This window comes from Eptatretus burgeri, chromosome 14, assembly GCF_056783735.1.
Source record: "Eptatretus burgeri isolate ZD-2024b chromosome 14, Ebu_testis_v1, whole genome shotgun sequence".
In the NCBI taxonomy this organism is placed as follows: domain Eukaryota; kingdom Metazoa; phylum Chordata; class Myxini; order Myxiniformes; family Myxinidae; genus Eptatretus; species Eptatretus burgeri.
In genome coordinates this window covers 67079221-67103770 of record NC_140974.1, presented here as the reverse complement: position 1 = coordinate 67103770, position 24550 = coordinate 67079221, and the positions used below count along the sequence as shown (strand labels likewise).

General features: G+C 44.7%; 1 protein-coding gene across 1 annotated transcript in view; it reads right to left on the bottom strand.

Moving 5' to 3' along the window:
* Positions 1-1308: 1308 nt before the first annotated feature.
* Positions 1309-24550, bottom strand: part of CTR9 (CTR9 component of Paf1/RNA polymerase II complex) — a 111428-nt gene continuing 88186 nt past the window's right edge. Inside the window, exons 25-26 of the mRNA XM_085855368.1 lie at positions 4275-4394; positions 1309-3926 (exon numbers count right to left, since the gene is read on the bottom strand). Of these exons, the coding sequence (XP_085711494.1) occupies positions 3230-3926; positions 4275-4394 (817 nt within the window). The 3' untranslated portion in view covers positions 1309-3229. The remainder of the gene's footprint in view (positions 3927-4274; positions 4395-24550) is intronic.

Below are 24550 nucleotides of genomic sequence, written 5' to 3'. Positions count from 1 at the left end.
GTCCATATTGCACACTTTTCTGGCCTACTGCTTAACTATTGGTATGGCCAGGAAAGAGATACAGTGGGATTCAACTTTTAATCTCAACAGCATATGAGCCGTCACGTTTTCCTTTGTCCTCATGGCTGTTTCTGAAGCAATTGTTTATTTTATATGAATCAGATGTGCTTTAGAAAGGTGACGTTATTTCTCTTTGTGAGTTTCAAAGCAAAATTAATTTGATAATACCCGATTTACGAGCCGTTTGCCATATTAACGTGTTTTCCAACTTACAGAGCTAAATTCTTTCGACCCGTCACTTGACGACTGCCAGCTAGTTTACAAAGAAAAATAGGACCACGCGTCCTGAAGCTCACCTGGATCAGGAACAACAGGACTCAAACCCCCTTTAAACCCCCTTAGACCCTGACTTTTTTAACACCGTGAAAAAACTTTCGTACATCATGGGTGATGAAGGTTGTGTTGACGTTTCATTGAAATTGTGTGTATGGTTTCAGAGAAGAGAGCAAATACCTATTTGGGGACGTCAACCTCTCCCCCCCCCCCATATCCCCGTAGACCCCTTTAATGAGCACAGATTTTGATGCAGTCGATACACTTTGGTACATTATAGGTGATGAAAGTTGTGGTCCAGTTTCATCAAAATTGTGTGCGTAGTTTTGGAGAAGAGAGGAAATACCTATTTCGGGGGGGGGGGGAGGGAATCCCCCCATAGATCTCTTTAATGAGCGCAGATTTTGACGCGGTCAATAAACCTTTGTTTGGCAACAAATATGAAGCTTGTGGCCAAGTTTCATCAAAATCATGTGTTTGCTTCAAGTGATAATAACTGAAGTGTTTACGGCTGACCGACTCACTCACTCACTCACTCACTCACTCACCTACGGACACTGCTCGATCATATAAGCATCTCCAGAGAACAGCCAATATCGGAAAGATAATATAATTCCCAGAATGAGATTTTTTTTTTCTCAGAATGTAGTTTGTTTTTGTAGAGAATGAATGAATGTAGAGAATGAATGTAGAGGACCAAACTGGTCCTCAAAACCAGTTTGCCAAACTCAGGTCAAATTTGGTTGATGTAGGTTGCCGTTCTGCAGTCGACCCAAATAAGCTCGTTTAAAGTAAGGCACGGTTTCATTCTTGCCTTCACTCGTGCATGAGTGACTGCAAATTGTGATTACAGCATTCACAGCCATTCATGAACCCACACTAGGAAATTCAACAAGTTCCATTTGCTGCTTTATGGGACAATCTTTAAATACAAGGATGCAAAATTATAAATTATATCGGGATCAGATGTCGTAATTCTTCAATTTTGTAATTTGTGATTTATTACCTTGTAAATGACAAAAAATATTATCACCCAGAAAAAAATAACAAGGATACATTTCAGTCAGTGCTTGAAGGATCATGTATTTAAGCCGATTTTAAAAGGAGAAATTCTATTTCGGAGCAAACATTAAATTTATCAAGAATGTGCATTTCCATTGTTTACGAATGGTGTCGATAACACAGTGGTGCAATAAAACAAGTTGAGCGCATTCTGTTCATCACCAGTCCATAGCTATGCACATACTCCATAGTTTTTACAGTCAGTGTTACTGTTCTTGTGCTTTTCTGAATCAAAACAAAAGATCCATTTCAATAACACAGCACCATAACTGAAATTCTTTTTCAGCATTCATCACTTCTGATTTCTCCCATGTTACCAACTGTAGATTTCCTGAAGGTGTTGTGTCCATACGGCATTGATGTGGGATGAGTTGGGGGAGCAAGAAATCTTTGGCCAATTTTTATTTCCCATCGGAAAAGGTTTGATCTAGTCCAAATACAGTTGCATGTCTGCTCAAATGCTCATTACACGATTACATCAACTACAGAATCAAGTCAAACTGGTACACTGTTTCAAATAGCGAAAGCATATCTCGTCAAACAAATATTCAAGTCGGCTAGACGCATCAGAAACACATTTGCCCATGAACACAGAAAAGTCAATTTGAAACAAAAATCAATAGAGTATTTTAAAACTGAATCATTTAAACTTAAAACAGTTACATTTACTTTCACGTTGTTGTTTTTTCACGTTAATAAACCCATTTGCACACGATAAATGCAACTTCACACAGATGAATGCAAGGTCAAAAAGCAGATCTACAAGGTGTCATCAGGCATTACCAAATATGTCAGACAAATCAAATCACATAAAATGAGATGTTATTTATTCAATCTCAAACACCCTGAAAAAAAAGTTTTACTCACAATTCGGCACAAAAATGTTACAAAACTTAATTCATTCAGACATCGAAATGCATTGCGGTGCAATCCTACCGTTGAAAATAAAATCTTATTTGTTTGTATTCACGAAGGGATGACTTGGGGTGCTTGGATCGTCTCGACACATCTCTCCAATGCATTTTGACATCAACCATCAGACAATGATCAATCTTTTTTCGAATATGTCACATTGATTAGATGTGCTCTCATACAAGTTGTCTGACTAAGTGTTACTGTAAATAACATTGCAGTTGAGCAGGAGTCACAAACGTGCATATTCTAACGGGCATGTACAAGTTTGTCCGTACCGGTGCATGTGTACAGCTCATCACAGAGTGAGTCGGAAGTGACTGTGCGAGATAATTTTGAAATGGATAAATGTACACTCAATATCGAGGAGAGATATCCAGATGCTCAGAGGGCTGATGAGGATCTCTCCAAAGGAGAGGAAGAGGAATGGAGGTGGACAAGAGGAAGGATATTAATGGAAAGGCAGAGGAGGTATGTCAATGTTGGATGGGACATGTGTTGAGGAGGGAGGGGAGAGTGGTCACGCAGGCTTTTGATATGGATGCAACTGACAGAAGAATGGACACACCAAAATCGAGGTAGAGGAGTGAACATTCAAAAGTGGGGGTGCAGTGAAAAAATGCTCAAGAAACAGGGGTTCTGGCCAACCCCACAAGAAGGTGGAACTAATTGGAGCTATTAGAATAGTAATCGTAGTAGTAGAAGCAGTAGCAGATAATGAATTGCGTGGTTAGAAAGCTTTACTTTTTGACAACCTTAGAAGTAAAAATGTAAGCTACAAAACAGAATAGGCAAGGAGAAAAAAAAATCTGCAGGAAACCGATACATGTACAGACATACCTGCTAATATACTACTTGCTTTTAAAAATGATTGATTTATAACTTTGCAGGTCTCCATCCCCTTTTTCCATCTTCGCTACATTTAGTCACTTTCTGAATCAGCAGAACCAGTCCCTGCTTCCTCCTCAGACCCTCTGTCCTCACCTTCTTCAGCTGACCCCCTGTCCTCACCATCTTCAACCGACCCCCTTTCTTCACCATCTTCAACTGACCCCCTGTCCTCACCATCTTCAACCGACCCCCTTTCCTCACCATCTTCAACCGACCCCCCTTCTTCACCATCTTCAACCGACCCCTTGTCATCACCATCTTCAACCGATCCCCTGTCTTCACCATCTTCAACCGACCCCCTGTCTTCACCATCTTCTGCCGAACCCCTGTCCTCACCCTCTTCAGCTGAACCTCTGTCTCCACCCTCTTCAGCTGAACCTCTGTCCTCACCCTCTTCAGCCGACTCCATGTCATCACCCTCTTCAGCCGACCCCACATCCTCACCCTCGTCGGCCGAACCCATGTCCTCACCCTCATCGGCCGACCCCCTGCCCTGACCATCAGCTGATCCCCTGTCCTCACCTTCATCAGTGGACCCTCTATCTTCACCCTCATCAGCCGACCTCCTGCCCTCACCTTCATCATCTGAAGCCCTGTTTCCTTCATCAGATTCTTCCCCTTCATGCTGTGACCTTTCATATTCATTTGGAGAATGGTGTCCTTCTTCCTCCCTCTCCTCTCCTTCCTCTTCCGAGCTATCTGATGCTACCCGCTTTGGTCTTGGAGGACTACAAAAAGGGGGAGGGAAAAAATGAGAGGAAAAGGGTGATTACAGAAAGGAAATGGGTTTTTAACATTAAGAAACATGTGAAAAATGGAAAACATGAGGAAACTGTACTTAAAATGATTATAAAAAGAAATAGTCAGAGTAAGGTGAGGAAAAAAAAAATAGGTCACGTTCAAGATTACCACGCTTCACCATGGAGATTGGTTTTGGAGTGCAAAGATGGAAAACTTGGACAATAATTTTTCCTTCGAGGCACCTATTCACCTTACAAAAGAATTGTTGCTGCGACAAAAAATGTATGAGTTTATGGAAACTATATCACATTAAAAGTATGAACAAAATGACTTACCCGGATAGGTCAGACGGAGCATCACTTTCCGAATCCCCTCCATCCTTCTCCGATTCACTTCCTGACTCAAGTTCTCGACGTTTCCTCTTTCCCTCCCCATCCGATTCGCTCTCTTTCCGTCTAGGTAGTACATCATATACAATACAAGTAATGATCAGTTTAAGTCATATCAGTTTAACGTCGTTGGCAAAGAATACATCATGAGAACATAGAAAAAATAATTATGAATTAATTAGAGAGAGAAGCCCTTATCAGCTCCACCACAGCTTCAAGTGCGAGATTAACAATATTTTTTTTGTTTGTTTGTTTTTAAAAATATATATTATCGCTTCCATGTTTCCTTATTCATTTACCACTGAGCTTCAGTGTGTCTGTCCAACATTTTTACCATTTGAGCTTTTGTCATCAAATACTCAACAAGCCTTTATTATGAGAATATGAAGAACACAAATTAATGAAATGTAGAATTTTTTTTAACTGTCATTTTCATCAAGTTTACTCATGGAGTTTTGGAGGTGTAAGAGCAGTACAAAGAGAATGAGAAATGGAGTTCTTGATGTACAGTGCCACTCCCCCGCCAGGACGGGGTTCAGGTCAATCAAACCTGAGGAGACAATAGCCAGGGAGTGACACTAAGAAGTCAGGAACGTTCTGTGGGAGGAAGGATTCTGTGAAACAGATAATGTCCAGTTTATCGGTAGCAGCCTGGCTTGAGAGATCTGTGAGGTTGGAGTGGAAACCTCAGATGTTTGAGGTTCACACAGTTAAGGACAGGGAAGAGGGCTCTGTTAGTAGGATGCAGGAATGTGGAGGGCAGCAAGGAGAGTGAAGCTGTAACTGCCGTATCATTTGTGAAAGGACTGGGCAAGAGGGAGCAAGACAGGGGCAGGCTATCAATTTCATGGTCCGATGAAGAGGCTGTACGAGAAGCCTGTTCCATGCTTGAGCCGACGTCCAGAAGACATATCGGACGATGATGCTATCCCTTCTACCTCTTCGTCTCAGTAACTCCACCACTCGCCTCTCCACCCATCTCACCTCACTCAAGCCCCAATTCCCCCATGTAAAGGTGGACTAATATACCCGATGAAAATATTTATATACCTATGAAACTACAAGTACCCATTACGTGTCGTATTTTATTGTTTTAGATAATACTGTATGTAATTTTAATTTGTGTGTAAATATATCTTGTACTTACTTTCATCTACTATTTAGTATTATTCGTCCTCATTAAATTGTGTAATTTGGGATTTATTCAGACTTTACATATGGAGTATTGGAGTGCTGGAATACAGTGCCTATAGAAAGTGTACACCCGCTTTCAAAATTTTCACCTTTTGTGACGTCATAGCCTGGAATTAAATTACATTAAATCAGACTTTTTCCACCTATATTTACACATCATAACCCACAACTTCCAAATGAAAAACAAATTCTACAAATAAGAAAATTAATTAAAAATACAAAACTAAAATATCTTGATTTGATGTGTCCACCCCCCTGAGTTAATACTTGGTGGAAGCACCTTTGAGAGCAATTCCAGCTGTGAGTCTGTTGGGATAGGTGTCTACCAACTGTGCACACCTTGATTGGGAAATATTTGCCAATTCTTCTGTACAAAACTGTTCAGGCTCAGTCAAGTGGCATGGAGAGCGTTGATGGACAGCAATCTTCAAGTCATGCCACAAATTTTTGATTGGATCGAGGTCGGGACTCTGACTGGGCAACTCAAGGACATTTATATTTTTGTTCCTTCGCCACTCCAGTGTAGCTTTGGCTGTGTGCTTTGGGTCATTGTCATGCTGAAAGGTGAACTTCCGTCCCAATTTCAGCTTTCTTGCAGAGGGCACCAGGTTTTCCTGTGGGATTCCTCTGTATTTTGCTCTCATCCATTTTCCCTTCTATCCTTACAAGTGCCCCAGTCCCTGCTGATGAGAAACATTCCCATAAGATGATGCTGCCACCACCATGCTTCACACAAGGGATGGTGTTCTATGGGTGCTGTGCTGGGTTGGGTTTGTGCCAAACGTAACATTTTGCATTTAGGCCAAAAAGTTCCATCTTGGTTTCGTCAGACCACAAAACTTTGCCACATGGCTTCAGAATCTCCAGTGTTTGTTTTGTATCCCTCAAATGGGACTCAAGGTGGGCTTTTTGAGTAATGGCTTCCTTATTACCACCCTGCAGTGCAGATCAGACTTGTGGAGTGCTTGGGATTTTATCGTCATATGCACACAGTGACCAGTCTTTGCCGTAAAGGGCTGTAGCTCTTTTTAAGTTGCCATTGGCTTCTTGATGACCTCTCTGATCAGTCTCCCTGTTGCTTGGTCATCCAGTTTGGAGGAACAGCCTGATCTAGACAGGGTCTTGGTGGTACCATACACCTTCCACTTCTTAATGATTGCCTTGACTGTGCTTCAAGGGATATTCAAGGCCTTTGAAATATTTTTATGCCCATCCCCTGATCTGTGCCCTTTCACAATTTTATCCCAGAGGTCTTTTGAAAGCTCCTTGGTGCTCATCTTGAGTCTTTGCTGTGAAATGCACTACCCAGCAGAGAAAATCTACAGGAACAGCTGATTTTATTCTGAAATAATCAGAATCATTACAATTTGACACAGGTGGAGGCAATTAACTTAGTGTGATTTTGAAGGTGATTGGTTACACCTGAGCTAATTTACAATTGCTATTATAAAGTGGGGGGGGGGGGTGGGGAGGGTAGATAATTATCCAACCAAGATATTCTAGTTTTGTATTTTTAATCAATTTTCTGAAATTTGTAGAATTTGTTTTTCACTTGGAAGTTGTGGGTTACGATGTATAAATGAAAAGAGAGAAAAAAAGTCTGATTTCATGCATTTTATTACAGGCTATAAAGCAACAAAAGGTGAAAATTTTGAAAGGGGGTGTACACTTTCTATAGGCACTGTACATCTCCAGTATTTTAGTTAATTCCAATGGAAAATAGCTGATCGGTTTAAGTCATATCAGTTTAACCCCTGTTTTCCAGGAATGTAACGCCAACTTCAAACTGATCATTACCAGTATTTCTGAACATTTTATAGTCCTTAATGGTTGTCTTATCATAGAATAATGATACATCAGAATGTACGAATGGCTTTGACATTTTTAAAGGAAGACACTTGACAAGTGACACTTGTAATAATATCAAATTATGTTCATCAATTTAGTCCTCACCACGAATCCCCAACATTCCACTCCCTCCCCCCTCTCCTGCCCACCCCAATCCCAAAAACAAATTAGTAAACTAGATTATGTATCTTTTTTTGTGCAATCCCTGGAGTTTAAAAGTTTTAGGCTACACATAAAACCATATCTTGACAGCCTCCAATTTGGTAATCATCAAAGAATGCAGTTCCACAGAATACTATTGGATTTCTCGGAAACATTTGGGTGTGACTTCATTGAAATTATATTGAACAGATAAGATTGTGACATTTGGAGGTCAGTTTGCAAACATTTTGAGAATCCATCGGAGTTTGTTCAATAAGATCATGGCCCTTAGTACGAAGAGAAAATAATTTGTGTGCAGTTTTAAATTCGAGACCAGGCTGGACAACTCAGAGGCGAATGCGCATACCTCAAAGGCTATCATTGAACAATTAACAATGCCTGCAGCACGAACTGCTTTATTCTATTCAAGCCAGCATTTTAAGAAGCACAAAAATGAGACAAAAGTAGCCAGCATGATGACCTGTACACCACCTAAAAGCAAGCCGTGGAGCACAAGACGTGCATGTATTTTTTTTTTTTCAAACCAACTCTCCTCTGGTCTAGCAACCTCTGCTCTCTCAGGCAGCCCTCCGCCCTTCCCAGCTCCTCCGAGATGCACGCATTCTTCGAGTAACCCCCACTCGGTTTAACTGCTAAACTGCTCCTTGATACAGGCTTTCCATCCACCTCTGTTCTCTTGTTCCTCTTTTGGCCTGTTTGTGGAATAGCTTTCCTGAGACTGTTCAATCACATTCTCCCCTCCAAGGATGAAAGCAAGTGGTACACCACCATCTCAAGTCTACAACACCCATCATCTTTTGTACCCCCATTAACCCTACCCAAGCCATCCCTCTTACCTGCAGGTTACACGATGATTATATATATATATATATATATATATATATATATATATATATATATATATATATATATATATATATATATATATATATATATATATATATATATATATATATATATACATACATATACACACATATACACACAGAAACATGACAGAAGTAAACAAACACCTTCAATTTATTCATTAAATCTGCGAAAAGCAAGTTTTACTTCGTGATTTGTCCTAATATTCAACTATTTATTTGCAGAAACGAGTTCCTGGGTCGTGTATGACAATTAACTATGTCTCAAACCCAGGGAGCACATGACTTTTGCAATTTTCAAAGACAACGAATTGTTGGCAAATCAGAAGGTGGAGTCAGCCAGCATCAGATAGCTCAGAACATTGGCATTCCGCTTTCTATGGTCAATCGGGTGATTGTGCAATTCAACAGCGAAGGCAAGGAATCCACAGGTTCCCATTCTGATCAATCTGGGCCCTCAGAAAGGTGTCTTCGAGCTGTCAAGCGGTCCATTGAGAAAACTCCCCGCTGCAAGGCAGCAGATGTTGCAGAGGAGGTCCAAGTTAGCTGAAGAACTGATGTGCGGTGTCTTCATCAACTGGGATACTGTGGAAGAGCAGCTCGGAGAAAACCTCTTCTTAGACCAGCCACCATTTAAAGGAGAAGGAAGTGGGCTGATGAGATGGCCACCAGATCCTTGGAGTTTTGGCAAACTGTAATTTTTTCAGATGAGTCCCAATTTGCTCAATTTTCTAACAGTGGACGTGTATGGGTCTGGAGACTTCCTGGTCAAGAGTTCTCTTTGAACCGATTGCAGCCAACTGTCAAACATGGTGCTTTTTCAGTGATGGTGTGGGGAGCAATCTGGAGCGCTGGTTGGTCAAAGCTTGTGGAGTGTGTTGGCAACATCAACAAGACAACACACATTTCTATCCTTGAGGATGGACTTCTCCCCATCTTCTCCACCGGTCAGATGGTCAAAATCAACATTCTGTTCATGGAAGATGGAGCTCCATGCCACACTGCAAAAAGACCAAAGAATGGCAGGACAGAAATGGGATCAAGTGACTTTCATGGTCAAGTCAGTCTCCTGACATGAATCCCATTGAACACCTCTGGGCCATATGGGATCGAGCTGTGCGGAAAAATTCCAGGAAACCAACATCATGGGCAGAATTGTTAAACCTTTTGTGTGAAGCCTGGGCAGAAATCCCACAAGAGAAAATTTCAGAACTCGTTAGTTCTATGTCTGAAAGAGTAAAAGCATTGAAATCTGTAAATGGCAAGTCTACAAAATATGAGAGTACTTATTAAAGTGGATCAAATATACATCAAATGTTAAACAAATAAATTCTATAAAAATCATGGAGTCTATTTGCTTCTGTCACATCTCTGTGTACACACACACACACACACACACACACACACACACACACACACACACACACACACACACACACACACACACACACACACACACACACACACACACACACACACACACACACACACACACACACACACACACACACACACACACACACACGCACACACACACACGTTCTGTTTGTGCGTTTTTGGAATAGTGCATAGGTTTCGTTAATAGTATTTATATATTTCCATTCACGAGTTATTGGGATTACGCGACTCGAGTATGTGAGTAACGCAGCGATTAAATTTTCGCGCTGAACAACATGTAAACATGTTAGCGACAACACCCGGATGCTAGCTGGCTTGCCTTCCCATTTCCTCGCCTTCCCCGTCCCTCAGTTTCCAGAACTCATCCATCTTAGCATTGTGCGTGTTGTGAGGATTTTCCCATTTTGCGTGTGAATTGTGCTGCTCCAATAAGCGTAACCCTTGCAATCACTACTGGAGAGCGTCCGTGGAGTATCAAGGTTGGTAGTGTGAGCAAAAGACGCAGGAAGGACATCACTACTGAAGTAAAAATGGATGTTTTAGGATGGTATGAAAGAGCTGATCGTACAGCTGATATGAAGCATGTGCTAGCCTTCATTAGTCCACATTGTGACCAATTAGGTAGTCCCAAAAAGATAAAAGAAAGTGCCAAATGTGGAACTTCGTGAGTGGGACAAAGACATCGTATGCTAAAAGTTCCATAATGGAAGAGATGGAGCGCATGCTCAGCACATGGATTGAACACCAAAACCAGGAGAACGTGCCTGTCAGCATGCTTGTGATACAAGCAAAGCCCAGAAGCATTTATGAAAACCGAAGTGATGAAGGTGACCTGAAGCCATTTAACCCTATTTCTGGGTGGTTTTTAAACTTTCAGAAGCATTACAACTATCACAACATAAAAATAACTGGGGAGGTTGCTGCTGCTGACACTGTTGCCACCGAGAAGTTTCCTGCGTTTCTCAAGGCCATCCATTATTGAGGAAGGTGGATATTTTCAAAAAAAAAATTTCAATGTTTATGAGACAGGCTTATTTTGGATCAAGATGCCATGAAGGACGTGAATTTCTCATGAGGAGAAGACCGCACCTGGATTTAAAGCAGTGAAACATTGCTTCACGCTGCTTTTGGGAGGCAATGTTGTAAGGAAGGGAAAGAACATCCAAAGAACGATGCCAATGAGCCCTCAACATCCAGCGGTCAAAGAGCTAAACTGCATCTCGTACCCTCTCCAATTAACCTCTGTCACCATCAACACCACCATCTTCACCCAGTTCATCTGACCCAGATGATCCCCCTTCTCCCTAACTCCTCCACTCCCTTCCCCTCCACCACTTACAGCAACATCAAGCAGCAGCAGCAGCAGCAGCAGCCAACGTATGTGTAAACATCCCCTTTCTCTTTCATTGTTCCATTTTTAGTTGTTAGAATTGATTAAATGCAACAGTGGGCTGTATTTCTTTCACAATTTTTTGTTGTTTATATCTTATCTTGAACATAATTTCAATAATAAAGCACCATAATCGTAAAATAGGACAATAAAGAGGGTTGAAGCAACATTCCCTCGAACCTCCACCAATTACCTTATTTCTTATGGAGAAATTAGTTTTAATTCACACGTTTTTCATTTACAAATCTATCTTCAAGAAGGCAACTATGGTGTAAATAAAGAGGTTGCTGTATATATTGTTGCGAATTTGCGCCCGCCGGCATGCGAGCGGCCGCGTACCTCTAATGGCAGCCGCGTCACCCACCGGACAGACAATTCAGTCGTGACCCTCCTGGAACTATCGCCAGGAACGAGTCACGGGTGGGGGTTTAACCTCAGCACAGCCCAGTCCGCATTCTACCCGCGCGAAATAAGGGTGAATCGCCGAATGTCGATATACCTAAGTACCTGCGCAGGTAACCTACCAAGGGGCTGCACCACGCCGCAGGTCGGCCTGGGACACGAACCGCTTAAGCAGTCCGTTCCGTACTACAGTGATAACAGAGCGGTGTTATCGCCGACCTCAATGGATTTGATTCTACTCCACGGGTGCTTACAACCCGACTAATGTATTCCGCGATGCAAGATGGCACTTTCAACGGGAAAGGACGCAACAAACGGGGAACAGTTCAACAAGCACATTTATTTACATTGGCACGCATACAGGCAAGGCAATGAGTGACAGTCATGCACGTATGTACAGCCAACAATGAATAAAACACGGATTCAGGCAAGAAAGCAATGAAAGCAATACCACCGACTACAAGCAAAGGTTTATTCACAAGCACAGTCACTTAGGCAGGTCTACTTAATAGACGGCGCCACAACATGTATTCAAAGCAAAGAATTGGCCACCCCCTTAGACAAGAGTGGCAGACAGGGTCCTGTAGACCGTATGTGGCGTGGAGCCTGGATGACTGGCCAGGCCCACGAGACCGAAGGGCCTTACCCGCACCCTCGTGGTGCGACAGTGGGCAGGTCGCGACGTCTCGTTCCCACGACAGCTAGTGTAGCCGCGCCTGATCTCGGGGCCCTGGCGTGGTCGGTGAGCTCTCTCCGGCGTTCCCCACACGGACACGCAGGCTCGTGCCACACAGCCGGCAGAGAGGTTGGGGGGAACGAACGGGGTTACCGGCGCTCTCTCAGCGCAGATACTCGGTAAAAGGGGGGTTGATACTCTTTCAGGCGTTGATGCTCGATCAGCGAGTTGATGCTCGTTCACCCCGGACTGCCTTGGCGCTGGCAAGCTCTCCCTGGCTGTGGTCTCCACGTCGCCCTTTTCCCCGGCGGTGGTCTCCACGTAGCCCTCTGGTTTGCCACCGAGTGCCCTTCCGCGTCCCTGCTCCGTTCACCAACTCACTGCCTCACGCTCTCAACTCCACAGTTTCAACTCTCGCCAACTCCCAACAACTCTGACTCTCTCCCGACTCGCACTCGCCTACCACAACCCTCTTCAACGGACCCAGATTCCGTAACCACTCGACTCCCTCTAGACTGCCGGCTCCACAGATTCACCACCGATCGACAACAACGCGGAGCTTCGTTCTGCTCGTCCTTATATAGGGCCGGGGAAGCGAGAATCGACCCTTGCCCTTTGACCTCCGACCCCCGGAGAGCGGACGTGGTAGAAATCACCGAAGCGCTCATTCTGGCAGCTTGACCTTCGACCCCGGAAAGCTGACGTCGTGGAAATCACCGACGCACTTGGTCTGACAGCTCGACCTTCGACCCCGGAAAGCCGACATCGTGGAAACCACCGACGCTCTTGGTCTGACAGCTCGACCTTCGACCCCCGGAAAGCCGACGTCGTGGAAATCACCAACGCGCTTGGTCTGACAGCTCCACCTTCGACCCCGGAAAGCCGACGTCGTGGAAATCACCGACGCGCTTGGTCTGACAGCTCGACCTTCGATCCCCGGAAAGCCGACGTCGTGGAAATCACCGACGTGCTTGGTCTGACAGCTCGACCTTCGACCCCGGAAAGCCGACGTCGTGGAAATCACCGACGCACTTGGTCTAACAGCTAGACCTTCGACCCCCGGAAAGCCGACGTCGTGGAAATCAACGGCGTGCTTGGCGGCAAGAGAACCCCTGCCTCTGCCCGCAGCGATGTTGTTTGTTCAGATCGCGCCGCTGTTGGCGCGAAGATGGCGTCGCTTCAGGAACGAAGGTGATGCGATGTTTGTGGTGTGGGTTTGTTGGCGGTTGTGGAGGTAAAGAGGCGAAGGTGGTGGTGATTTGGTTGTTTAGTTATGGTTGGTCCAAAATAACGACAGAAAAAGAAAAATGGCTACCTCAAAGGGTTGCAGCCCAGTGAACACGAATAAATTCCCATTAAACAACGGTGGGGAATTGTAACTGAACACAGACTTATCGATCTAACTGATCTAAGGAACCTTTATGGTGTTCTGTGAATTTCCACAGCCGTAACAATATGTACACATACAGGTAGTAGCCAAAAGAAATGGAAACACCGAGGTAAATGAGGGACACCGAGTATATTGAAAGCAACGGCTTCCAGCAGGTGCGGCCCGTGTGGTAATTAAGCGAATAACATCCCAGCACACTTAGGGTCATGAAAAAAATGCTGCACAGACATGGTTGCCTACAATTATGGCTCGCATTATGGCTTACTGCAAGATATATAATTATATTTATGCCGATAATTATGGCTAACTGCAAGAGGAGACCTCAGTGACTAAAAGAGACGTGATTGTTGCGCGCGTTTGGCAGGAGCTTCAGTGACGACGACAGCTCAACTTGCCGATGTTTCACGAACAACGGAGTATAAGGTGATGGCAGCAAAGAACAAGGGAAAGACATCATCAGCAAAGGGCAACAGTGGAAGAAAGTGCATACTCCAGGATTGTGATATCTATGCATAAATTTGAAGTGCAAGGCAAAGCAGGCGAGCAAGTGCAGATCAATTGACTGTAAATTTCAACCTGGGGAGCGAGCAACCAGTTTCATCAAAAACAGTCTGCTGAGAACTCCACAGAATGGGATACCGTAGTCAGGATGCAGTGCACAAACCGTTCATGTATTTATAAATTTAAAAATAATAATTCAGGGCTGTTTTAGTGATAATCAGTTTCACTGTGATACAAAAATGTGCAGCCAAGTGAAGATCTTTGTGTGTATGACCCTGGTTGCTGTAGTGGATGTTATGGTGCATAATCAAATGAAACTTCACTAATTGGTGGCCAAGCAATTGGGATGCCTCGAAAGTACACTATGTGGCAAAAAGTATGTGGACACCAACTCTAACTCGTGGATTCGGCTATTTCAGCCACACCCATTGCTGACAGGTGTATAAAAAATCAAGCACACAACCGTGCAATCTCCGTAGACAAACATTGGCAGTGGAAGGGGCCACACTGAAGAGCTCATCGACTTTCAACATGGCACCGTCGTCATAGGATGCCACCTTTCCAACAACTCAGTTCATCAAATTTCTGCCATGCAAGAGCTGCCCCGGTCAACTGTAAGTGCTGTTAACGTGAAGTAGAAATGTCTCGGAGCAACAATAGCTAGACCGTGAAGTGGTAGGCCACACAAGCTCACAGAACAGGACTGCCAAGTGTTGAAGCGTGTAGCGTGGAAAAATCGTCTGTCGTCGGTTGCAACACTTACTACCGAGTTCCAAACTGACTGGAAGCAACGTCAGCACAAGCACTCTTTATCGAGAGCTTCATGAAATGGGTTTCCATGGCCAAGCAGCCGCACACAAGCCGAAGATCACCATGCGCAATGCCAAGCGTCCGCTGGAGTGGTGTAAAGCTCACCACCATTGGACTCTGGAGCAATGGAAACGCGTTCTTTGGAGTGATGAATCACGCTTCACCATCTGGCAGTCCAACGGACAAATCTGGGTTGGGCTGATGCCAGGAGAACGCTACCTGACCGAATGCATCGTGCTAACTGTAAAGTTGGGTGGAGGAGGAATAATGGTCTGGGGGCTGTTTCTCATGGTTCAGGCCCGGCCCCTTAGTTCCAGTGAAGGGAAATCTTAACGCTGAAACATACAATGACATTCTACACTATTCTGTGCTTCCAACTTTGTGGTGACAGTTTGGGGAAGGCCCTTTCCTGTTTCAGCATGACAATGACCCCACGCACAAAGCGAGGTCCACACAGAAATGGTTTGTCGAGATCGGTGTGGAAGCACTAGACTGGCCTGCACAGAGCCCTGACCTCAACCCCATTGAACACCTTTGGAATGAATTGGAACGCCGACTGCGAGCCAGACATAATCACCCAACATCAGTGCCCGGCCTCACGAATGCTCTTGTGGCTGAATGGAAGCAAATCCCTGCAGCAATGTTCCAACATCTTGTGGAAAGCCTTCCCAGAAGAGTGGAGGCTGTTTTTGCAGCAAAGAGGGGACCAACTTCATATTAATGCCCATGATTTTAGAATGAGATGTTGGACGAGCAGGTGTCCACATATTTTTGGCTATGTAGTGTACCACGTACATAAATGATCTGGCTTTAAGGATGTGGCAAGTTGAAACGGATGGTTCCTATCAGCAAGGGCTACAACACGATAATATTCAATATGTCAAGATTAAGAATATCCAAAATCCAATCCATAGCAACCTCATAATCTCGAGATGCTAACCTGATGGGGATACCCAGATTCAACATGCTATCACAGATGGGTGCAAAAAGAAAAGAAAAAAAGGCCTTTCTTTAATAAAACCAAAAGCAAACAAACAAATGTTTTGTCTGTCCCATTTTATCGGGAATAGAGTATGACCTTCTTATCAAACACCAAACACCGGTGAGTTCCAAGTTCCAGAGTGAATTATTGCCTCAAACCAGGTAAAATTCACCGGCCTTCAACCAAATTAACAGATCAAGACGAGAGACCAACATTGAAAGAGCAAGTTTGTAGTTTGCCCGAATGAATTGCGTTTGCTGAATGAATTGCAAAACAGGTAAAATGCATCGGCCCTCAACCAAAGTGAAAGGTCTTTTGTGTTTCGGCAGATACTTCTCTGGTAATGAAAGATGTTTAGCACTACACGTTGGGTAAACACTGTAGTGTGTGCTTCAAGACCCTGGATCACTACTTAATGAGCCTTTATTTCAACCCTCCCCCCATTAATAGCACCTTTCATCCAAGATATAATTTATCAATTTCAACAAGTCATCATCGTAATCTGTTCTGGTTAGCATGGATTGATCAGGACAAGATGGCCAACTCAATGCTATTACAGAGTCGATTTGAAGCACGCCACATCATTTTGAAGTCTATCGATGTGGCAATGGCAGCTCTATAGCGATGAATCCGGCTGTCCTTGCAAACAGCATGCTCCTATAATAGAAACATCAGCAGCGGGTTGTGCGAGAAGCAGGTTTTCAGCCAACGAGGAGTTTGTGATTTCACCAGCCGTCGATAAAGGAATTTGTTCGACAAGTGCCAGCACGGGCACTAAGGGTGCTTGGAAAGTCTGGCGATCGTGCATCACCTGATTGTGACGCATCTCATCAAGGCCCGCTTTTCATCAGGAGAATTCAATGACTAGATTTCCTGGCTGCACTATGGTCGAGTGTCATCAGTGAAAAGTAACCGAGTGAAACAGATAAGATCATACATTTAAGCAATCAAATCACTTTTGACAAAAGTGACAATAAAACCAGACATGGACAACACATTTTTATGAAGGGGTTGCTTAGGTAGAGGTGAAAAACTTTTCACAATGTGGTGATGATCGTCACTGCAGAAGTCTTCATTTTATTGTGGGGAAGAGGCAGTGCCAGAATATCTTTTGTTTTGAAAAAAAAATTTTTTAACTCCCCTGGGATCAAATTTGAGCATATTGCCAAATTCAGGTCATAGTCCATCACAGAATGCAAGGCGACTTGTTCCCCCCACCATCCTGCTGCTGAAGATGTCTATGTATGAAGTTGGTCATCCTGCACCAAATCGATATCAGTGATTAATCTTTTCCATCCATCAATTGGCACCATACTCTGTGCAGAGCGTTGGTGCTGCCTAAGCAGTCTCCTTGGCCGTTGGACACAATCCTGGATGGGTCGCCACTCCGACACAGTATACCAGCATGCTGGCACTCATTTTGCCGACCTCAGAAGGATGACAGGTCAAGTTAACCCCACCTGATATTAATTTAACAGGTGAGCAGGATTTGAACTCAGGACCCTTGGATCCCAAGCCCGCCACCCGAACCATTAAGCCAACACCAGGCATTTTGATACATCCTTAAGTAATGCCCTGTTCTCGACTCCACGCCCCACCACCGACATCACATGTCAAACCGCCTCCACCGTGAACCCAAGTTCACGTCCCACCAAATCCTCTTACCGCCGTCACAATGTGGCCCACCAAGAATGGAGGTCTCCATTCTAATATTACCAATCTCTCCATTCAGGTTACTATTCCATCTCTGACATTGCATGCTTAACAGAAAGGGGAGGGGGGAGGGGATACCAACAGCTGGGTTGAAGGACAAAGTAGAAGGAGACTTGGACAAATAATGGGTGTGGGGAGGGTGTGTGGTTGGGGAGGATGCATTGGGTGGACTAGATGGATACGGAAGCAAACTGTATCCATGTAGTGCAGTGATTCTCAATCCTTCCTCTGTCATTTACCCCCTCGGCTTGATGTATTTCGCCATTTACCCCCTTACTCCCATGCAAAAAAATGCATAGCTGGCAGAGAGGCACAGAAAAAAAGAAGATGGAACAACTTTATTATTAAGGTTTTGCACCATCCTATATGAAGGGGGTGGGATGCATCCTCCTTATTCCCCCCCCCTCTTTAAACAGGCTGACCAGGTATAGTGTATTACAGAATTAATTCGAAATTTTCAGGTATGATATATTTACCCCCTGCCTGAGAATCACTGATCTAGTGGAAGGAAAAACTGGAAATTTGGAAGGTAGTGGTGGTGGTGGTGGTGGTGGTGGTAGACCTGGTAATGACCAACTTTCCATCCAATCTCTCATGTTCCTCCTCTGCTACTCTTGGATCCTTTGACCATATTGTTGTCAAAGCCCATACATCTCTGGCTATTGCAAGGGAGCAACCACAACAAGGCAGAATATGGCTGTTCACTCAAGCCAACTGGCAGACTACAATCTGCCTTCTCATAAAAGGATTGAGCAACCATCATCCCAACATCTGATATTGATTCCACCTGGAAATGCTGTCACAAAATATTACTTTCTGTCATGCACAAGTTTAGCCCAGCCCATCTGTGACTATATACTGTCCATCATCATCATCCTGGTACGTTGAAACTTGTGGGGAGGAGGTCGTTATCAAGCATCATGCTTTCACAACATGGAAAACTATGACGAGCTCAACGTTAGGTCATTGCATAAGGTGCACAAGTGTGCTTAACTGAGAAGCAAGCCAGAAAACATTTTGCAAATTTTAAGGTTCAATTCTCCAACTGGTCTGAAACCTAAAAGTCATGGTAGTCTTTGCTGAATATTCCCATTCCTTCCCCCCCCCCCCCCACCTCAAATGGCATTTCTGCAGACTGTTGAGACAAGGAAGAACATATCTAAACTCCAAAACTGCCTCCATATCTTGTTTACCAAACCCATCTCATTCTTACCCCTTGTACTGACTACTGGGCTTTGTGTCGTCCTCACCCAAGGTACACAAAGTTCTGGCCAGCTTCGGCCCTGCTTTGACAACGGCCCAGACGGCATCGATGCATATGTTCTCAAATCCTCCTGTGCTGCTCTTGCTTCTCTGTCTGCACGATTCAGCCTGTCCTCCTTTGGCCCCCTCCCATATTCCTGGAAGGTCAGCAAACATCACTCCCATCCACAAGAAGGGTGCAAAAAGAGATTCTATCAATTACAGACCAATGAGCTTACTTCCAATTAAAAGCAAAGTAGTGGAATCCATCATTGCTGCTGATGTCAAGTGATTATTGTTTTCAGTCTGAGCAGTGAACCCATCAGTCTGAATTCCATCCCAGTCACTCAACTTGAGACATGCTGATGCTCCTCTCCCAGAAATGGATGGACTATAATTTTTCAAAAACAGGTCAGGACCATTTCCCTGGATACACCTCGGGCATTCGACACAGTTTGGAATCCTGCTTAGCTTGCCAAGCTCTCTCTGCCTATGGCACAAAAGGTCACCTTCACGACTGGATTTCTGACATCCTCCACTCACAAAATCAATACAATGATATCAATGGAACCCTCTCTGCTCCTCTCCCATTGGAGGCCAAAACACCACAAGGCAGTGTTCTGAAACAACACTGGTTCTTCATCTGTACAAAAAATAAAACAACCTCTCCGATGCTCTGGAAAACCCTTTCCTCCATTTTGCAAATGACTCCACCCACATTGTGTCATATGGCATCCCCATCCCACTACTAGGCAGACAGCAGCTGCATCACTATCTGCTCATTTGAAATTGATTCGACACTGCTGTAATAAAGGGAACATGCCATTCAACAGTGGAAAGTCAGTCTCATCCACTGGAAGAGGTGCAGTCTCTTGAAGCTCAAGACCTCGCAATCTGCTACGACCTCTCCTGAGCCAAACATCAAGCAAAGCAAGCTTCCAAAGCAAGTCACAGACTGGGCATCGCCCGTCATTCCAAGTTTAAACTCTCAACATTATTGGAATCTCTAATGAAAGCATTCTTTTTTTTTCACTTTTTAAACTGAACTATAGATAAAGTCTTTATGAATTGTAAAGATTTTTTCAATACCTTGTTAGAGTTTATCAAAATGATTATTGGTTTATTTAGGGAGTCTACTGCATTTGACTTTCACACAAGATCAATCTCATCACCATTCTGCATCAGTGACACCTCATCTGATGTGCGACGTATTCCATACCACTTTGTTATGAATGACAATTCATAGGTGTCTCAGGGTGTTGACATTCTTTCGGCATTTAAAAAAACAAACAAACAAAAAAAACATTCAATGACAAAGGTTTAAATTTAAAAAAGGGTTCTAAAACGCTCATGGTAAATTCAATCATCGGCATCATACAAGCGTACATGAACACGAGTATTTTGCACCGCACACATACCCTCGATCTGTTTCTCTTTTTGATGTCGATCAAAAAAAATTGGGGAGGGGGGGAAATAGACCAGTGAAATGAAACTTCAACGGAAACAAATACAGTGACCAGAAAGTATTCACACCCCTCAACTCTTTTGTTACATTTTGGTGTGTTTGTTAAATTTAATCCATTTTAAATTCAGGATGTAACATTTTTGTAACCGATCGACACAAAATAGCCCACAATGACAAAGTGAAAACATGTTTTCAGAAATTTTTACAAATTAATTAAAAATGAAAAGCTTAAATGTCTTGTGTCAGAAAATATTCAACCCCCCCCACCCTCCCCCCCCCAGGGTCAGGTAGGGGAGCATGCGCCAGAGCAGCGCGTCGCTGCGTCAACTTTCTGCCGGTACTCCAGGTATGGGAGCATGCGCCAGGCATATGCCTGGCCCATCCCCATTTCCTTGAGATGCCGATCAACCTGCTGCAACCACGAGGCATGTGGTCAGCCCATTGGCCTCCTCCACTCACGAGACTCCCTCGCTGAGAGAATCTGGTGAGCAGGATCAGCGTCAGGAAAACGAGCCACATGTCCATACAGCCGCAGCTGACGCTCACGGACTATGCAGGTAACAAATCTCATTTGAGTCTCTCTCAGCAACCGCTCGTTGGACACAAAGTCCGACCAGCGATAGCCAAGGATTCTCCGAAGAGACCTGGTACCAAAGGAATTAAGTCTCTGTCTCAGATCCTTGGTCAGAGTCCAAGTCTCGCATCCATAGAGCAAGACTGGAAGCACCAAGGTCCTGAAGACTCGGACTTTCGTCCTCCCACACAGGTACCGGCAGCGCCACACCCCATTATCCAGTGAATCCACGACTCCCCAGGCCCGACCCAGACGTCTATTGACCTCTGACTCACAGCCGGCAGACACATGAATATCACTGCCAAGGTAAGTGAATCTCTCCACGACCTCAACATCCTCACCACAAGCAGGCACAGACAGGACAGCAGCATCCAAGATGTCATTGAAAGCCTGGATCTTAGTTTTGACCCAGGAAACCCGTAATCCCAGTGGCTCCGACTCCTCATTCAGCACCTCGAGGGCCCCCAAAAGGATATCTAAAGTCTCCGCAAAGATGACTGCATCATCTGCGAAATCAAGGTCAGAGATCATGACATTCCCAAACGATGCACCGCAGCTTGATCTCTCCGACATCCTCCCAAGAATCCAGTCCATACAAGTGCTGAAAAGTGTGGGAGTACACACCCCTGACTGACTGAAAGTACACACCCATGACAAAGACTGAAAGACTGCTGAAAAGTACACACCCCTGACAAACTCCAGTAACAACTGGAAATAAGTCAGAGATGGTACCACCACATCTCACAGCACTCTCAGTCCCAGAGTAGAGTTCAGACATCAGATCTATCAGTTTTGATGACACCTCACGAAGACCAAGAATCCTCCAGAGGGCATCCCGATTCACTGAATCAAATGCTTTACAGAGATCAACATAGGCTGGAAGCAGCCCCTGCAGAAACTCTCGTCTGCTTTCGGTGAGGACCCGAAGAGTAAGGATACGGTCAATCGTTGACCTCTTTGGTGTAAAGCCTGATTGCTCTGGACGCTGGTGCTTAAGCAGATGGTGGTGAACCCCATCAAGAATTATCCGGGCAAAGACCTTGCCCGGCACCGAGAGCAGCGTCACCCCTCGGTAGTTGTTGCAGTCTTGGCGATTACACTTCCCTTTCCAGAGAGGGACAACAAGGCCCCTCTTCCAGTCAGTTGGGATGATGCCTGTGTTCCAAGCAGAGCACAGAACTGCATGCAACAACACGAGTGCAGCATTTCCACCAGCCTTGAGAAATTCAGCATGGATGCCACAGATCCCTGGAGCTTTACCCCATTTCAACCGGTTCACCACAGCCTGTGTTTTCACAAGTGAAGGTGGACCACAGTTGATTGGAGGGTCAGCAACAGGGATTGTAACACCCCTGACGTCCAACTCGACAGCTGGTGGATCAACCTGGTACAACCGCTCAAAGTAACCGGCCCAGCGGGCCTTCACTTTGGACTCCTCTGTCAAGAGCCCACCACCCTCTGCTCTAACTGCAGTACACCGAGGGATGGGCTTGGATGAACGCAATGTGCAAATTCCCCTGTAAGCAGGACGAGAATCCCTTGACCACAGGTGATGCTCTACCCCCTTACAGATTCCTTGCACATCGGCCTCCTTGTCCACCCTTAGCGCACGTACAGTTTTACGCCTCAGCTCCCTGAAGAGCTCAGCTCTGCCATTCAGCCTGGCCCTGCGACTCTGGTCAATGGTCTCCAGTGTCCCTTGAGAGAGAAAATTCTTCTTTGCCCTCTGGTGAGTTCCAAGATATCCACCGGCAACATCAAGGACGTCTTTCATTCAGGTCTTGAATGCACTCCACAACTCTTCAGGACCTCCCAAAGCACCCAGACTCCTGAAATCTCCACTCAGCCTGTTCGCAAACTCCTCAGCTACCCTCTCATCCTTGAGCTTGCCAACATCCAGCCGAGGCTGGGATGGTACCATTCTCCTGGATTTAAGGTGCAACTTCAGAGTTGCTACAACAAGCCGGTGGTCAGTATTGAGGAACTGAGCACTCCGGTAGACCCTGCAGTTCTGGATCATCCTCCAGCAACCATCAACGAGGACATGGTCAATCTCCTTTGTCACACCACCAGAGTTGGAATACCAAGTCCAGCGATGAGCTTGTGGGCGCTGAAACCATAAACTGGCCACCCTAAGTCCATGACTTCTTGTAAAGTCAAGGAACTTAGTGCTATTCTGGTTCATAGTTCCTGACCCATGGGGACCAACACACGTCTCATAACCATCCCTTTCAGTTCCAGTCAATGCATTGAAATCCCCCAAGACTAGAAGTGTATCTCGTCTGGGGCACTGATTATAGTGCATCTCCCCCCCCCTCCCCCTGAAGTCAATACTTTGTAGAAGTGCCTTTCGCAGCGAATCCAACTACATAATCCAACTACTACTGCATAATGTTGATAATGCTGTTTAGATGCATTAACCCCAAATCCTCTTGGGTATGTCTGTATAAGCTTTGCACATCTTTATTTGGGGATTTTCTCCCATTCTTCCTTGCAGATTTGCTCAAGCTCTGTCAAGTTGGACGGGGAACGTCGGTGAACAGCAATCTTCAACTTCAAGTCTTTCCACCGATATTATCAATGGGATTCAAGTCTGGGCTTTGTCTGGGCCACTCAAGGACTTTCACGTTCTTGTTCTGTAGCCATTCCAGTATTGCTTTGGCTGTATGCTTGGGGCCATTGTCCTGTTGGAATGTAAATCTTCACCGCAGTCTCTGGTCATTTACACTCTGAAGCAGGTTCTCCTCAAGGATTTGACTGTATTTGGCTCTATTCATTGTTCCCTCTATCCTCAAGTCTCCCAGTTCCTGTCCCTGAAAAGCATTCCCATAGCGTGATGCTGCCACTACCATGCTTCACGGTAGGGATGGTGAGAGATGGGTGATAAGCTGTGCTCAGTTTCCACCAGACGTAGCGTTTTGTATTCAGGCCAAAGAGTTCAATTTTTGTCTCATCGGTCCAAAGAATATTTTGCCTCATGCTCTCAGAGACTTTCACGTGCCTTTTTGCAAACTCCAGGCGTGCTGTCATGTGCCTTTTTCTCAGGCGTGGCTTCCATCTCGCCACTCTCCCATGAAGCCTAGACTTGTGAAGTGCTGCAAGATCTGTTGGCCTTCCGACAGGTTCTCCAATTTCAGCCAAGGAACTCTGTAGTTCTGTTAGTGGTCATTATGTTCTTGGTCAGATCCCTGACCAAGGTCCTTCTTGCCTGGTTGCTCAGTTTGGTCGGACGGCCAGCTCTCGGAAGAGTCTGGGTAGTTGCATATTCTTTCCATTTCTTTGGGAACTTTCAACACTCTAGAGATTGTTTTATACCCTTCCCCAGATCTATGCCTCCTCACAATTCTATCTCGGAGTTCTACGGACAGTTACTTGGACTTCATGGTGGAGTTTCTGCTCTGACATGCACCGTCAACTGTGGGACCTTCTATAGAAAGGTGTGTTTCTTTCTAAATAATGTCCAATCAATTGAATTGGCTGCAGGTGGACTCCAATCACGTTGTAGAGACATCTAAAGGATGACCAAAGGAAATTGGATGCACCTGAGCTTAACTTGGAGTGTCATAGTAAAAGGGTTGAATATGTATTGACACAAAACATATCAGCTTT